A 17,212-nucleotide genomic window follows, 5' to 3' on the forward strand; every position below is an offset into this window, starting at 1 on the left:
TCATGTGAGTCACCAACTGTTAGGTTATAAAAACGCTGCATATTTGTTGGAATAAGGAAGATGCAAGCTGATTCTTTTCCAGATAATTTATTGAAAGAATATGGACAGTTCATGCTCACACAAAGGCTCAGAAGTTCAAGAGAGAAAACTGTATTAATTCAGCCAGTATCAGTTTTATACAATAAAGGTAAAGGTAATTTTATTTATATAGCACATTTTCAGCAACAAGGCAATACAAAGTGTAATAAATTCAACAAGACCGGAAAGTTGGGCAAGTCCATGAAAAGATATTTAGGTACCCAATCGACACTTTACATCAGGGGAGCCCAAAGTGGGTCCTGGAGGCCCAAAGTGGGTCCTGGAGGCCCAAAGTGGGTCCTGGAGGCCCAAAGTGGGTCCTGGAGGCCCGGCATCCTGCATGTTTCAGTTCTCTCCCTGGTTTAACGCATCTGGATCAAATGACGGCTCATTAGAGGCCGAAGAGGAACATTGACATGCAAGGTTGTTACTACCAGGGAGAGAACAAAACATGCAGGATGCCGGGCCTCCAGGACCCACTTTGGGCCTCCAGGACGGACCTTGGGCCTCCAGGACCCACTTTGGGCCTCCAGGTCCGACCTTGGGCCTCCAGGACCGACCTTGGGCCCCCTGCTTTACATTTTCAATTAATCTTGTCTTCTGAATAGCAAATTTCAGCAATAGTGCATATAAAGGGTTGTCGTGCTTTAAATGGTAAAAACACCATAACCAATTATGAAACAAGCAATGAACTACATTTTGTTAAATGCCATCATCAAAATAAAGCAAATATACATCAAATACATTCATCGATATTTCAGCTGTTCTTAATCAAAGACAACTCTACATAAGTCAGTATTTAGCCTTGATTCAAACAAACTGTTGTTTTTAAAGCTTGGGGGGAAACAAAGCAAGAAGAGCTTAACTGAGTTGAGTTTCATGCCATTTACCTTCAGCCCATTGGACAAACAGCTTCTCTCACTCCTTACTAGTAGAGCACTTCTCCAGAGGTCTCTTCATACCAGACACCACCTGATTGGTACGTTCACACCAAACGCATTACGCACAGCACAAACGCGTCCGACACTTCAAGACGCATGAAACCCGTTTGGTGTGAACGCACCATAACTATAATGGGAGCAACAGAATCCATGTCTGAAATGTTATAATCTGTCAGCGAATGATTCCTATTTTCACCTGTGTGTTCGCATATGACGAACCAAATCACTTTTCTGTATGAAAGATTTATCACACACTTCACAGAGATACGCCTTCTCCCCAGTGTGAGTTTTCATGTGTCGAGGCATACTACTGAACTCACTTAGTAATTTACCACATACTGTACAAGATGACAACTTCACACGCTTGTGAGTTTTTAGATGACGGGTCAAATCACTACGTTGTCTGAAAGATTTATCACATAATTCGCAATTGTATGGTTTATCTCCCGTGTGAACTTTCATGTGCATAGTCAATTTATATTGTTGTTTAAAACCTTTTCCACAAGTAAGACAGGGGAAAGGCATCTCCCCAGTGTGAGATAATGTGTGGTTAGCTAAATCGCTGCGCTTTCTAAAAGACTTACCACACTTTTCACAACAATGTGGTTTCTCATCTGTGTGAGTTTTCATGTGACAAGCCAAATCACTTCTCTGTCGGAAAGATTTATCACACAATTCACAAGAAAAGGGTTTCTCACCTGTGTGTGTTCTCATGTGATACCTCAAGGTAGTTTTCTGGATAAAACCTTTACCACAGTCTAGACACTGGAAAGGTTTCTCACCTGTGTGTGTTCTCATGTGACACAACATGGTGGTTTTTTGGATAAAACCTTTACCACAAACCAGACACTGGAAAGGCTTCTCACCTGTGTGGGTTCTAATGTGGACAGTTAGGTCAGGTTGCCTAGGAAAAGCTTTACCACAAGTCAGACACTGGAAAGGTTTCTCACCTGTGTGATGCGTCATGTGAACTTTTAGGTCAGGTTGCCTGATGAAACCTTTCCCACAAGTCAGACATAAAAATGGCTTCTTGTTTGTGTGAATTCTCATGTGAGATACCAAGTACCTGTACCTACCAAAACTTCTGCCGCATACCTTACATGAGATCAAATTAGTTTTAAAAGCATTTGGTTCTGATTTGTCCACATTGTCCCGGTGGTTTTCAGTGTCCTGAAGTTTCTTCTCTGGCTGCGGATCTTTATCTCCACTTGATCCTGAGTCTTTCTGGTTGCTTTCCTGCTGATGTTGGCAACCTTCAGGGTTGTTTGCAAAGAGGAGTTGGTCCTCGTTGGGTTCTGGTTCACTGTTATCTTGTTGCTTATAGGTAAGAGATACTATACATGTTTCAGGTTCCTGCTTCACTACAAGCTGATTTTCATCCTGTTTACTGTAGAGATCCTCATGTTCCACTTTAATCGGACTGAGTTCTGGTTCCTCTTTAATATGTACAAGTTCTGGTTCTTCTTGTTCTTCTTTAATCTGTACCAGTATTGGTTCTTCCTGTTCTTTAATCTGTATGGATTCTGGTTCTTCTTGTTCTTCTTTAATTAGTACAGGGTCCAGTTCTTCTTTTGTCTCCATCATCTGCTGCAGTTCTGGTCCACTGTGGAATATTTCGTCATCAGCAGGAGTTACAGGAGTCATAGAGTTGTTGCTCTCCTGCTTCATTAAAAGCTGCCCTTCATTTTCAAAGATCCATAGTTCAATCTGTTCTTCTTTGATTGAATAAGGTTCTGGTTCCTCTTTCGCCTCAGTTATCTGCTGTGGTTCTGATTCCTCTTTCATGTCTGGTCAGATTTCCACTCTTCCACCAGGAAGGAATCAGCCAGAACCTTCCAGGTCAGAAACAGACCAGGAGGCATGTACGGCCTGAGGGAAGGAAGAACAGCAGAACTTTAGCATTTTATAGAATGTGACCCAGAAGCCAACAAGCTTAGCTGGAACTACAGATGAAACCCGACATGTTTGGGTGTCATTTATTCATTGTAAAGCTACGCAAGTCTGATGTCATTTACTTTTAATTATTCACAGCTCAGCTATTTGATTTGTGTTTGGTTTGCGTAGAATCAGCACAAAGTATCAAACATTTGAGGAAATGAGACAATTCCTCATTTCCATGAATAATCTGAAAGATCCAAGAGCAAATGGTTGAACAGCAGAGCGTTCAGCCGGGATTTAAAGACAGACGAGGTGTCGGAGCGCCTCACGCTGAGGGGAAGTTTATTCTGAATAGAGGAATCGTGTGCATTCACAAAGCCATGCTCATCACAAACGATATGAGAACATATTGGTCTCAAACTGTTTTTATTTAAAGGAGCAAATTTATAAATAAAAAACAACATTAAATATAATGTGTATTTTTAATGGGACATTATTTCAAATATCTTATGACAGCTGCTGCTTTTTCCTCCTAATATTTTTAAATAAAGTCCAAACTAAGCATCTGATTCCTATTTTCAGTTTTAGTCAATACAAATCATAATCAAAAGTACCTGATAAAACTGACATTTGTTTTTAAAATATTATTCAATTTTACAATGTGTGATAAAGCTGCTGCCTTTCTCATACTTACAGTTAAACTGATGCATTAAACTCAGTGAGGGATTTTCTTTTTCTCAGAAGTTACTTGAACTAATTTTCTCCACTCCTCTGTCTTCTCATCGATCCAAAACCGTGAGATCTGAATCCATCCCAGCCCAAAGATCAGTGCCGGTGTTGTCTTATGTTTTATCTTTACTCAATAAAAAATATGATTTCAAATGTAACTGAGTAACTTTATTCAAAACAAATTCAAGTCAAAGTAAAATTTCAGGTTTTGTAAACAACTTAAGGTACAAAAAAGACAAATTATAATTACAGCAACAGATGTAAATGTAACTAATTACTTGTCGTTGTTCCGACCCGATACCTGCTGCAGAGGATGAGCTGTAGTTTTATGGGTCATGCAAAATAGTTTTCTCATGTCAGTGGCATTATTAGGCCATCATATTAACACACATGTTCATACAGATAAATGGAGAAAAATTAAACAGATATTAACGTTTAGAATAAAACCAGAAGGTAACGTGTTGCTAGGACTCAGTGACAATATATAGCAACATTTCACCAAATGGAAATAAACTCCATAGAATCACATTAGAATATTTTTTCTTCACTGCTCCTTCCAACCTGGTTAAACTGGTGATTTTATTAATTAACATTCTCAGTAAAATGCTCTGAACATTTTATACTCAGAGTTTCTCAAGAAAAGGAACCAACTCCAAGCTCCAAGAACCAACTAAAAGTAACTAAACAAAGTTCATGTCTTAGTTTGACAGGAAGTGTCTGGAATGTTCTGGCCTCATAAGGTTTGATCAGGAACTTAACAGCAACACCGGTTCAACCAGTCTGGGAGACGCAGACGTTTTGCTTCCTTTGAGAGGAAACAAAATGACAGTCAGGCTCCTCAAATGTCTCTTGGCATTAATAAGTTGAATGTCAGTCTTCATCAGACGCAGCTCAGCCACAATGTGTCCACTGAACTGTGCAGGTCACTGTGGACCTGAAATGACTGGACATGCTTAATATCCTATCATGTCCATTTTTATACATGCAGACTTCTATGTAAAATATGACGCCACATATTTTTTGTGCTTTATACATGAGGCTCCTGGTATTTTGTCAAGCTCACAACCTTCCCAGGATTTAAGCTCCTTATAATCAGTCACTACTCGCCGGTTCGTCTTGTTACTCCACGCCACATCTCCTCGTCTCTTCTCCCTCCTCATGTCTCTGGTTTGGATTTATTTTTGTTCCTTGGACTTTGTCTCTTTTTTGCAAGTTTGATTCTTCTTTTTTTTTTTTCATTAAATCTACAAAAGAACGTTTACGTCTCCTGCCTGCTGCATTTGAGTTCAGACTTCAACCACACATCAAGACAATCAATGTTCGAAGTTTGTACTGATTTAGCTGTTGGAAATAGAAGAACAGGTTTTTGTTTGCTTGTTTTTAGAAAGCCTCCTGCAGCTTTTATATGCCTCCCTGCTCCCACACACCTGAGCTTCCTCTTCAGCATTCAGCCATTCACCTCTGCTGATGCCTGGTAAAGACACATCCATCTGATTTAAGAGGAAAGGGGAAGGGAAGTGTTTAAACGGATTTGTTGTGTATGTCAAACACCACCTCCTCACCGGATAAAGTCAAAAATATTTATTTCATTCGGAGGTTTCTGCTTTACAAGCTGCTGAAATTTTCCTTGTTCTAATCAGTTTTCTAATGGTTTTATTGTTCCTGTTCATTGATCGATGTAAACAACACGGACACGTCCTGCATTTTCAGCGGCGTCAACTAGTTCCCTGATCATATTCCAGTGTTAGATCAATCAGAACCACAGTGAACATACCGGGAGGTTCTGAGATGATTTCCAGCTGGTATCCAGCAGTCCGAACTGATTATCGATCTCTTCCTCCTAAAGGACGACGTGGCTGAATGTTTCTCCACCAGCAGCAGCTAGTCGATCTATGATGGATTCTCTCTGATGCTGAACCGAAGATATTGTTACTGCAGACACTGAAATATTCAGCTCACACAGCAAAAACCGTTTTCCAACCGCCGGTAGACAGACGGAAGCCTGGAAGCTAACGCTGCTAGCACCTTGTTGTTTACTTCCGCCCAATGTCCCAGACGGAGAGTTACACTAGAAACAGTTTCCACCCTTTAGGTTCCGCCTCCAGATACAAACACATACAGCTATTTACAACTTCCCAATAATAATTATACAAATAAGATAAAGTTGACAAAAATGAAATTAAATAGTTTTTATGTCACACAAAATCCTTAAAGACATTAAAATGTAATGTTTACGACTTGAAACAAAGGTCACTGCTGCGACCTATAAAACAGAACAAACCTACATAAAGTTGATATTTATTAGCCAAAAACAACAGCAGACTGGAAAAAACGTGATTGAAAAACTGAATTTGACCTCTGAACAGATTCACACAAAGCAGCAACAACTCTCAGCTGTGGTTTCTGGAATAATTTCTCCCTCTTGTCTTTAACTTGCTGCTGCTTTGCTTGCTACATTTAATATAACGAGTTCTTAAAGTTTAGGGATTTCAAGGTCTGGCGTATTCAGGCGTTTACACCACCAGTTGGACTCGGGGCGTCAGGAATGGGTCGAGCTTTTATAACAGAAACAGACACACAGTGGTGCGGTTGGCAGCACAGTTGCCTTGGAACAAGAAGGTCCTGGGTTTGATTCCCGGCCCGGGGTCTTTCTGTAGGGAGTTGGCATGGTGGATTCTCTCTGGGTGCTCCAGATTCCTCGTCCAAAAACATGACTGACCAGTTAATTGGTCTCTAAATTCTCCTTAGTTACACATGACTGTCTGTCCCTGCGATGGACTGGTGACCTGTCCAGGTGACCCCACCTGTTGACTGCTGGAGATGGGAACCAGTGCTCCTGGCAAACCCACCGGGGATAAGGGTGAATGATAATGGATGGAAAATAGGATAAAGAACTGCACCGACCCGCGGTGGGACGAAGGAATAATCTAGAAAGTTTTCAAAGTTTCTCCAGTCAATTATATCAAGCTAAACATTTAGCATAGTTTGTAAAAAAAATATATATTTTCCTCTTTTATCTGTACAGGTTCTGGTTCTTTTTCATCTGTTGAAGTTCTGGTTCTTCCTTTACCTCTATAATCTGCTCTGGTTCTTGTAATTTGTGGAATATTTCACCTGCAGGATCCTCCAGAGAGGCCTTGGTCTCCTTTTCATCCTGAGGCCCACAGCTCAACCTGGTCATCTTTGATTGGTTGAGAGCATTTTGTCTCAGTCATTTCCACTGTGGACACCTGGAAAAACAGAACACAATATTTCAATAACAGATGCATCAGAGTGTATGAAAATGGCTTTTTTAAATGACTGTGGGAAATGATGTACATTTCTTTGTATTAAAGGTTTTAGGTATCAGAGAATTCTGGGTAATGTAGTAGGAATGTTTGCATGGAGCTCCATCATATATTCATTTTGTATTATAGCAGAAAACCATAAGTTTACATACAACATAAAAAGACACGTTTACCTTTGAACCAAAAAGATGCTTGGATGTTTCAGTCTTTAGTGAATCTTTATACATTAATTCCTTCAGGAAATTCTCAGGTTTTGGAGAAGTGACACTAAACTTGAGTTAATTTGGGTTCTGATTATTTTTGTAGTGACAGACAGACAAAGCTGTAAATTATCTGTCAGACCTGCTGGATGGAAGCAACAACCTGAAGTCAACTGATGTTTAGATGTTGATTGACCGTTGACCTTAAGCAGACCGGCAGAAGAAGAGGAAAGGCGGGTCAGAGGAGACATGCTAACCAGGAAGTGGAAGACATTTTCATTCATCCTTAAATCTAGAGCAATAATTCAGAAATACTTTTAATTATTTTACAGTCCAACAGTCTTAACAGGTTTTGTGATAAATAGCTGAAATATTAGGATTCCCCGATGAAACTTTGGCAAATAAGGACCAAATATCTCCAAATTCACAGGAATAATTGTGAGTGATGAACAACCCAAAGCACAAAATGATTGGTAGATGTTACAAAACAAATACCCAAAATCTGATGTGAGCATAAAGTCAAAAAAAAAAAAAAAAAAAAAACGTATTTGTATTTCTTTTAATCTGACGTGAAAATTATGAAATAACTAGTTACTTATTTTGGTAGCATTATTTTTTATTCCAAATTAAATAAATAAATGGTGTTGAGAAATCTGATTGATAAAAAGGATGGAAATGGAGAGAAAAGCCCAGATGTAGAGACAAGTTTCCTGTTTTTACAAGACAGAATGAAATCCCAAACTAATTTTAATAATCTTTAGTGTAGAACAATTCTATCTAGATTGTAGTTGGTGTAGTTTGTAGGCAGTCTGATGCTCAAAAAAGGAAAAATAATCCAGTCAGGTTTTCAGAATTATATGTATTTTATATCTCGAACAAGAACAGATCAAATGTTTTCTGTTAAATGAAGCGGAATGACCCTTTAATACAGAGCCGAATCAGACACCAACTTCAGTCCGAGTTAACCTACCTGCTGGAGGTTCTGGGTTTATTTGGGTTTTCCAGCAGTCTGCGCTGGTAATCCATCTTTTTCTCCTATAAGATGATGACAAATATATTGATACTGCTGACACTAAAATATTTACCTCATGTGATAAAAAAGGTGGCATCCAAATCTGCTAATGCTATAGTTACTTCTGCCGGAAGTATCAAATGAGAGGTTTTAGCGAGTAAACCATCTTAAAGGCGCTGTGCCGCCACCTAGTGGTAAAGGGAGGAAGCTTCCTTTGAAAAAGCAACAATAAATCTAATTTTTCAGGTAGCTTCAGCCATCTGCTTTACATGGGAAAAAGTCATAACATTTTTTTTGTTTTACCTAAAAAAAATAGCAAAAACTTTGACAAACATTTCAATAGTTAATTTCTCCGGTTTGTCTTTTGCAGTCTTTGAGATTATTATATAAAACAACATTTCTAATCCCATTAAGAGCCAGTTGGGTTACAGGTCTGGGCCCCATCACATGCAGTGAAGATGGTGTCTGTTTCTCCCATCTGAAATATAATCATTCATGGAAAGCACCTTCAGTAACAGACTGCTTTATCCTTGGTGCACAAAAGAGCGTCATCACAGATCCTTCCTCCCAGCAGCTGTTAAGTCTCTAACCATCACTGCTCCCAACAAACTCGGCGTTTACATCCCTGCTGTTCTAGAACAGCAGATTCCAGTACGGTAGATCCCTGCTCGGGATTATTTTAATCCGAGTATGCTGCTATTAATAACTGTCCAGTGTTCTATTTACTATGTTGTAAATTTACTCTTATTGTTTCTTACTTTTATATTTTTACCAATTTGGATCCATGTTTGGCTTATTAACATTTTTTGATTAATTATTTATGAAATTATTAAATTAGAATTCTTTAGTTAAATCTGAGCCATCATGAAGAACTTATCAGTATTTCACTTATCAGTGAAGTAATAAATTCAAAACTACAAGCAGAAGAAACTTCATATGAAGAATCATCACTGACACTTATTTCCAATGAAGTCCAAGAATTTATTCACAAAATAGCTTCACTTAGTAACTTTACAGCTGAATTATCTCTAAATAATCTCTAACTACCGACATGCAATCTAGCTACTGATGGAAAAGACAAAAGAAAATTATACACACATTTAATGCTAAAGTTGGGAAATGAGATTAATGAACAGACTATGGCAAATGAAATGGAGAACTGAAAAAATGACTTAAAACAAGAAAACAGAAGAAAAGACAGATCAGCAGAAACACAGTGCAGCTAAACAGCATCACAGATCAGCGTGGCCCCCTGCGGCGACCCCTGACCGCCTGCGGCGACCCCTGACCTCCCTGCGGCGACCCCTGACCGCCTGCGGCGACCCCTGACCTCCCTGCGGCGACCCCTGACCTCCCTGCGGCGACCCCTGACCCCCTTGCGAAGGTGTTTTCTCCATCCAAAGAAGAAGATGGGAACAGTTCCTGTGTGTCTGTTAGAGGCTGAACCCCCCATCTTAGTAAAACGGAAGTCCNCTCCCTGCGGCGACCCCTGACCTCCCTGCGGCGACCCCTGACCTCCCTGCGGCGACCCCTGACCCCCCTGCGAAGGTGTTTTCTCCATCCAAAGAAGAAGATGGGAACAGTTCCTGTGTGTCTGTTAGAGGCTGAACCCCCCATCTTAGTAAAACGGAAGTCCAACAACTCCATGAATTGTTCTACACCCCCATCATCAGGGCAGCCATTCAGCAAAGAAAATCTGACAATCCTGAAAATCAGGTGTTGCCCTAACTTGGTCATTTTGATCAAAGCTACCAACTTTGTTTGTGTCTGGAACTTATTACTAGCCAAACTAAACCCATTGCTGTAAAACGCATGCATTCAAAAGATTTATTACACAGTTTATAGATAAGACTGGATCTTATCTCACTTCTAAGAGTCAAATTACAACTTTATATGATGTTCCACCAACTCAGCTGGTGTGTCTGAAGTCCCTGGGGTGACGAACAGATTCATCAATTTAACAAGCGTCCTGCTTGTGAGTTTTAAGGTGAATAGCCAGGTTTCCACGACGTTTAAAAGATTTATCACATAATTTACAAAAATACAACTTCAGTTTTGTGTGAGTTCTCCAATGAGCAGTTAATGAAGAATTTGTGATGAAACGTTTGCCACAAGTTACACATGAGTAAGGTTTCTCACCTGTGTGAGTTCTCAGGTGAATAGTCAGGGTTCCTCGCTGATTGAAAGATTTATCACACAGTTTACAAGAGAAAGGCTTTTCACCTGTGTGAATTCGAAGGTGGCAAACTAAGCTGGATTTCAGAGTGAAGAATTTATGACACACTTCGCAAGAATAGCGTTTATCGCCGCGGCGCCTTTTCCTGCGATTGTTTTTTCTGGAAGAGCGAGCTGAACATTTTCCACGCTTTGGACATGACAAAGGCTTCCTACCCATGTGAAGAGCCAAAAACTCAGCCTTGCACTGGATTTCTTCAGTGCAAGACAGAAAAAATTCATCATCATCACTGTCACAGGAGGAAGTCGTTTCACCTGTTTCAAGTCTCAGTGGTGAATCGTCCATATTGTCCCAGTGGCTTCTGCTGTCCGCCGGTTCCAGATCTGCAGCTTCCTGGATTCTTCCATGCTGATGCTGGTTCTCAGCCTCAGGTTGGTTTGCAGAGAGGATCTGGTTCTGGTTTGGTTCACAGTCGTCTTTTTGCTCTGTAGTTTGAGTCACAACGAAGGTTTCAGGCTCCAGTTGACCTTTAACCCGATCACCATAGAGATCCACCTGCTCTTCTTTAATCTGAACAGATTCTGGTTCCTCTTTAATCTGAACAGATTCTGGTTCCTCTTTAATCTGAACAGATTCTGGTTCCTCTTTAATCTGAACAGATTCTGGTTCCTCTTTAATCTGTAGAACCTGCTCCGGTCCCTGGTGGAGTATTTCACACGCAGGGCTCTCCAGAGCGGCGCTGGCCTCCTGCTTCACTACGAGCCGCCCTCCATCCTGAACGATCCACAGCTCAACATGCTCTTCTTTGATTGGTTGAGGACTTTTTGTCTCAGCCATTGCCGCTACAGATACCTGGAAAAAGGCAGAACACACAATATTGTAATAACAGCAGCATCAGAATGTATGAATGTGACTTTTTTTGATCATGGAAAGTTAATTTGATTCTTTGTATTAAAGATCGCAGATATCAAGGACTTCTGAACAATCCAGATATGCATCTTATCTGGTATTATGTTATCTGTAAGTATACAGAGTTTGCTAAACACAAGCAGATTGTGAACATGGTTTACTGGAACTCAGTGCCAACCTGTGAAGCTCCAGTGAACTTCATGTCCAATAGAGTTAAGATAACGTTGAAAAATAATAAAGGCCACAAAATCTTGACACTTTGAGCACAATTTGGACATTTTTACTCAATTTTGAAGTTTAACATAATTGGTTGTGTTCAGTTTTTGTTGAGGGGACAGAAAATGTAATCTGCTTTACAAGATATCCTGAGATTAAACTGTCCAGAGTCATAACTGGGCCTGAAATTCACTGCACATGTTGCACATTATATAATCAATCCCTGCAAATTTAGTTTTTATAATTTGGAAAATTCCTTCATACAATAAGAGCGATGTGTGAGCACTTCTAGCAGTTTGTCCTTCTCTTTTTAAATTATGCAGCGGAGATGAAGTGCGACTCGCTAACAGAGCTACAGAGACCTGTCGAGGAAAGATGTTACCATGGAAACAAATTTATAACCTAAATAATTTTCATTCAGCCGCGATGAAAAGAAACTAGATTCAACAAGAAATGTGACATTTAAATTTACTGAAGACACGCAGTGCAGAGAGGAAACATATGGAGGACTAGTCCTGCCAAAACTGATAATGAAAATAGAAATAAATAAATGGTTTCATAAAGTTATTAATGTGACAATTATTTCTAAACTAAGTTGATTATACAGAGTGACAGTTATATTTGTCCAACAATTTTAATGTCATTTTCCATTTCAAATAGAGTTAATCTGGAAAGAGATGAAAACTAGAGGAGGGAGAATTAGAAGTGAGGTATGAGGACACTCACAGCATGTTGGGGTCCAGGTCGGGGGCCCGGCTCCCGGGGTCCAGGTCGGGGGCCCGGGTCCCGGGGTCCAGGCCGGGGGCCCGGCTCCCGGGGTCCAGGCGCTCCCAGTGACAGAGCGACCTTGTGGAGATGAGCTGGCAAACTGAAGACTGAAGGAACGGCCCCGGCTCGGAGCCGGACGGTCTGACCCGTCCTGTCGAAGTCCGCTGGCCTGAAATGCTCACTGCACAGCGTCGCCGACACGCTGGCAGAGAAGTCTTCGCTTCTAGCAGCCACTTCCCACTGCTTCCTGCGCACGCTCTCCTTTGGAAACCTACAAGAGTCAAAGTTCAAAAAGCAAATAAAAAGTTTGATTCACGTCGGTGTAGTTCAGCAGGAAACATTTCTTGGTTGTTTTGGATCTGGAGCTTAGAAAATTTAGACTAGCTAATAAACCTATTCTAAAAAAAAATAAAGTTAATGCATTGATCTACTTTACTACCAATACTGTGATCTAGAAATGTGCAAAGTTCAAAATGTACAGAGAGAAAAATCACTGGATTTGTCACATTAACACAAGTCATAATAATTACAGAATAAAGTTGTCAGAATACCAGAATAATGGTTTCACAAATAAAATACTTGATCTTTAAACACATTAGCATCAAATTATTATCAGCAGAAAGACTTTGAACCAACCAGTTGTGTTTATGTCTGAGTCTATTTAGGAGGAAGAACCTCATGGACTCCAGTTGGTCACATCAGATGTTAAAACCTCCATCATTAAAATGATTGATCATTTTACAACGTTCCTCTCGTAATATTATCTTTATTCTGCCGTTATTATGACTTTATCCTTATAATTTGGAATAATCTCTTAATCCAGACCCAATAATCCAAGCTGTGGTAAAATAAATCTGATCAGATTTACAACCTCCTTTTTGCAGAGACTAAAAATATTTAAAAAATAACAAAGAGGAAATAAATGGCACACTTGTTATTTTAATAAAGCATTTTGTATATTTGTGATTTAACTGTTCAGGTTTCAGTTACAACAGAATTTTTTCTTGTATTGCATTCATAAATGAGTACTCTAGAGTTTTATTATAAGAGTTTTATTATATTAGCGTGTTCTTTTAGGAAATGGTTCAGCTGTTGGAGAGTAGCAAACCAAAATGTATGTTATTTAGCCTCCAGACATTGAATAAATCTTAATTTCATCTAAATTGACATGCAGTAAAGTTGGAGGAACATAAAATACATCCGAGTTGATTTTTAAATGCATCAGAAAGTTCTAACTAAACTACCACTGACATTTGTTCCAGCTGCTCTGCAGAGTGTCCCCATGTGTCGGCTGTCACTATGACACTGTCAGCTGCTACGATGCTTCCTGCTGAATGTTGTTTTTGTGTCCTTCCATGAAGATTCCTCCGGAGCTTCATGTTTTCCCGCTGAAGAAGTTTGTTTTTCAGCACCAGTTCAGAAATCTTCTTGGCATAAATCTCTTGATCTGCTTTCAGCCGTCGTTTCAAAGCCTCGTTTTCAGCCATCAGTTCCAGCTTTCCCCATGCAGAAAACCCTGAAAAGAAAAAATATGCACAGCATCAAAATGAGTTTTAAAACAACAAATAAGAAAAATGCAAAACAGACAACATCTTTGCAGTTGACAGAAAAGCTACTGGATTACAAAGAATCATTCAAACGTGTTGCCATGACAAAAGTGACCAAAACTTATGTCACAAATGGCACAGAGAAAAAACTGCTTCAGATTTTGGTGGAGTAATGATGCGTATGGCTGCTGTTAACAAAAAAACTGACAGCAGGAAAAATCCTAAGCATTTTTACAGCAGTAGCAACAATAAAACGAAATATGTGTGAACATCAATGGAAACGATGCTGATGACGTGTTACTGAGTCGGCGCTTTGTTTCACTGCAGCTTCTGCTGATGGGAAAATATGTGAACAAGGAAATGTTTTGGAAATAAAATGTCCATTTTCTACTAGGAATATGAAACCAAGTGAAGCAATTCAGAATGTGAGATTTCTTTTTGGAAGTGATGTGAAAATAGTGTTCCTAAAAGAAATCATCAGTGGTGCTAGTCCTTCACTCTGTGACTTTGGGACATAAACTAGATATTTTTGACAGCATGGATGCCATACTGTCAAAAATATCTTCTGTGTATCACAATTTATAAGTGCAAAAATACAAACTTGGTGAAGAAGTCTTAACAGCAGCATCAGAGCGGCGGCCTGGGTTCTTCTCACTCTGGAGGGTTTCACTGCAGAGATTTAAATTACTAAATTATCAAGTTATTAAGTTTCTTGTACATTTTCTGATTCTAATGGCTTGTTCAGGTTACTTACTGCACATTTAGAGATAAAGTAAGTAACTTTTATTAAAACTATTTTTAGCATATGTTGAATCTGTCGCCATGTTGTGACAATATGAGACAAAATCCATGAAACAAAAACTGGAGCTCTGATTGGTTGTTTTGGTCAGGATGCATTTCTTCAGACGATGGAGAAGATCCATCTTCTCATAGATTATCTGTCTCATACGCCGTCACAACACTGTCACAGTTTCAACAAATATGTTAAAAAAATTGTCAAAAAAGTTTAAAAAATTAAACGAGGTGTTCATGTACCCTAAGTGGCTAAGTGTGTCTTCTTGTTTTGATGCTGGGGATCCGTGGCGCCGGTCCCGGGGACGCCTGACTGGTTTGGAGGTTTTTGAGGCTTTGGGATCAAAAGAAACCGGATCTGGAAATCTGTCTGTTGGCTTGCCTTCAGGAAAATGCTGAAAAAACAAACAGCAGAATAAAAAGTGCTGACATGTAAATACAACAGTTACTGCAGTACATGCTTCCATGATTCTATAGAGCTACCCAGGGCAAAAATTCAGTCAAATTCAGTGTACTAATGGCTAATTTTGCAACTTATGTAAAGTTTGTAACAATGAGTTCTGGGTCAACTGATCATAAACAAAGAGTAGGCTTACTATTCACAACATATACCTTCAAACTCTCTATCAAACATGCATTATTGCCATTATGAGATTAACTGCAGTTACCTTCGTACAGACGAACATGTGGTAGTTTCCATTGATCATTGTTTCATTCAGGCGGTTATGAGGTCGGCCGCAGGCTTTTATCCATCGTTTACATTTTTCCAGACTCCGTTTGGGTTTGGGAAACGGAATAAAGTGTATCCCGCCCTCTAAGCGCTCCGGGTACCGGGTGTCGGAGTTACACGTTCCCCACTGACAACGTTTAACCATGATTCCCTGTTATTTTGCACCAAATTTCCGCGTTCGCAATGAGAAACCCCGCCAATTATGTCGGAGGTAAAGATGGCTTCCGTTCCTCCAGGTAAGGGGCGTTTCACTGGATTCAAATTGCGACCGCGGATTGGTCAGCTGCTGCGTTGTCGTCACGTCAGTTGAGAGTGAGGGTTGTGACCATGTTTGAGCAGAACAGTCAGACTCGTTTGTTTAACAAAGACACGTTAGTGAACAGTTAGGTTGATGCAAAAGTTTAAGTAACACGACAAGAAGCATGTTTCCATTCTTACCTGTGAAAGGTAATGCCGCTGGCTCTGGTTTGAGCGGTACAGCGGTTACAACAACTCAAGGCAGAACATGAATGAGGCATCTTCTTCTACTCTACTCAGAGCTACATCCAAAATGGCGGCAACTGTGACGTAATCATAAGTGCTTAAAATAAGGGCTCCGTGGAGCAAGTATCAAATAGATTCTATAATATATAGATTATATAAAGAATAGATAATCAGTACTACTGAGAGCCTGCTGTAGAGGTAACGCTGTTAGCGCGTTGTTGTTTACTTCCGCCGGAAATGCTCTTCTTCTTTTCTATTATAGTCGATAGGAAGCAACTTCCAGGTGAATACCGCCACCATTCTAATTTTTAATTTTATATAATGAAGATAAATAAATAGTGCTTTCCTCAATGTGTAAATATCCTCTATGTGTTCTAATTTCAACTGTAATGTTTTTCTATTTTGTTAATAAATATTCAGTGAATAGATTTGTGATCATTCCTTGAGGAGTTTTCTGCTCGAATTCATTCCTTCGTGAGAAACGGACATGTTTGACTAATTATTCTAAGGAGATTGGAATGGTGCCCTGATTCAAATAAACTAACTTTATCAACAATTTAATGAATAATAAATTAATAATTTTAAATTAAAATTTTTATTCCCACATTTATATCAGTTGAGATTGAAGTGACCTGAACCAGCTTCTGTCTGTTTCATGTTTATTCTTTACCAAAAGGTTACTACACACCTCTGTGACTTAGCCTGACCCCAACTTGCTAAGCATTAAGTTATATGAGCAAAATGTAATTCAAAATTAATCTATGAATATTTTTGCAGCCGAGTTATTAAACCAGTATCTTATATATACCACATTTTTCAAAGTTAAATTTCAGCGTTTTAATTTCTTAACATGAGAATTGAATGATTCATTTGCATCAAACAAAATCCAAAGATATTTAAATTGACCAATGTGATCTTCTTTTCTGAAATGAACATGTCTAAGTCAGGTGTGTTTTCTGATCTTTTACTAAAATACACGAAAACTGTTTTAGAAACAATGACAAGCAGAAAGTGGTTATTTGCGTCATTTGTTCAGTAAGAGTAGAGGCAATGCGAATTTTGTCCAACAGGTGTCACTGTAACTCCAACTATAGAGACTTCAGATTGTTTTCTTAATTATGAATGGATAATATTTCAGTAAAACTACGGAGGAAGCCTCTTCAGTGAGAAAAATTAATGACTACTTATCTACATCTATTTCTTAATATTGTATCAGTCTCAGTAAATAAATTAGATGTGATTAACTGATAAAATTACTGTTTCAAACATCTGTCTCAGGGGAAGGTAATTCAAATTTCACAGTTCATTAAAGAAAAAAGAGGAACAGATTGACAAACTAAATTTATTCCCAGAATCACAATTTATAATACTTCAACTGAAAAGTTAAATATTATAACTAAACATGAATATTTATTATTAACGTAAATAAAAAAAATAAATAAGCATGAAACAGTGACCCCGTCTCC

General features: G+C 39.1%; 2 protein-coding genes across 6 annotated transcripts in view; both read right to left on the bottom strand.

Annotated features, from left to right (window-relative positions):
- LOC103150023 (zinc finger protein 62 homolog) overlaps positions 1–5,729 on the bottom strand; it is a 31,148-nt gene extending 25,419 nt beyond the window's left edge. The window contains exon 1 of the mRNA XM_016680354.1: positions 5,401–5,729. The gene's annotated coding sequence lies outside the window, so the exon portion shown is untranslated. The remainder of the gene's footprint in view (positions 1–5,400) is intronic.
- Positions 593–15,996, bottom strand: LOC103149984 (zinc finger protein OZF-like). 5 transcript variants are annotated; one of them, XM_016680349.1, is made up of 8 exons: positions 15,202–15,996; positions 14,777–14,928; positions 14,343–14,410; positions 13,446–13,710; positions 12,273–12,465; positions 10,265–11,153; positions 6,697–6,856; positions 2,804–2,888 (listed from the first exon to the last, which is right to left on the bottom strand). In XM_016680349.1, exons 1-7 carry the CDS (start codon positions 15,406–15,408, stop codon positions 6,834–6,836), a joined length of 1,797 nt encoding a protein of 598 aa, XP_016535835.1. In that variant the 5' UTR covers positions 15,409–15,996; the 3' UTR covers positions 2,804–2,888; positions 6,697–6,833. The 5 variants fall into 5 exon arrangements, with proteins under 5 accessions (XP_016535837.1, XP_016535835.1, XP_007569453.2 ...); XM_007569391.2 differs by lacking the exons at positions 2,804–2,888; positions 6,697–6,856 and having other exon boundaries at positions 9,726–11,153; positions 15,202–15,612; positions 15,702–15,794; XM_007569393.2 differs by lacking the exons at positions 2,804–2,888; positions 6,697–6,856 and having other exon boundaries at positions 9,726–11,153; positions 15,202–15,549; positions 15,702–15,793.
- Between the last annotated feature and the right edge of the window lie 1,216 nt (positions 15,997–17,212).

Source organism: Poecilia formosa, unplaced genomic scaffold, assembly GCF_000485575.1.
Source record: "Poecilia formosa unplaced genomic scaffold, Poecilia_formosa-5.1.2 Scaffold240, whole genome shotgun sequence".
NCBI classification, from domain to species: domain Eukaryota; kingdom Metazoa; phylum Chordata; class Actinopteri; order Cyprinodontiformes; family Poeciliidae; genus Poecilia; species Poecilia formosa.

Coding starts and splice junctions, on each gene's coding strand:
- LOC103149984 (XM_016680348.1), bottom strand. CDS start 15,408: ATGGTTAAACGTTGTCAGTGGGGAACGTGTAACTCCGACACCCGGTAC. Junction 13,711..14,342: donor TGTTAAGACTTCTTCACCAA/GTTTGTATTTTT, acceptor TTTTCTTTTCAG/GGTTTTCTGCATGGGGAAAG. Junction 12,466..13,445: donor GCAGAGCAGCTGGAACAAAT/GTCAGTGGTAGT, acceptor TGACTCTTGTAG/GTTTCCAAAGGAGAGCGTGC.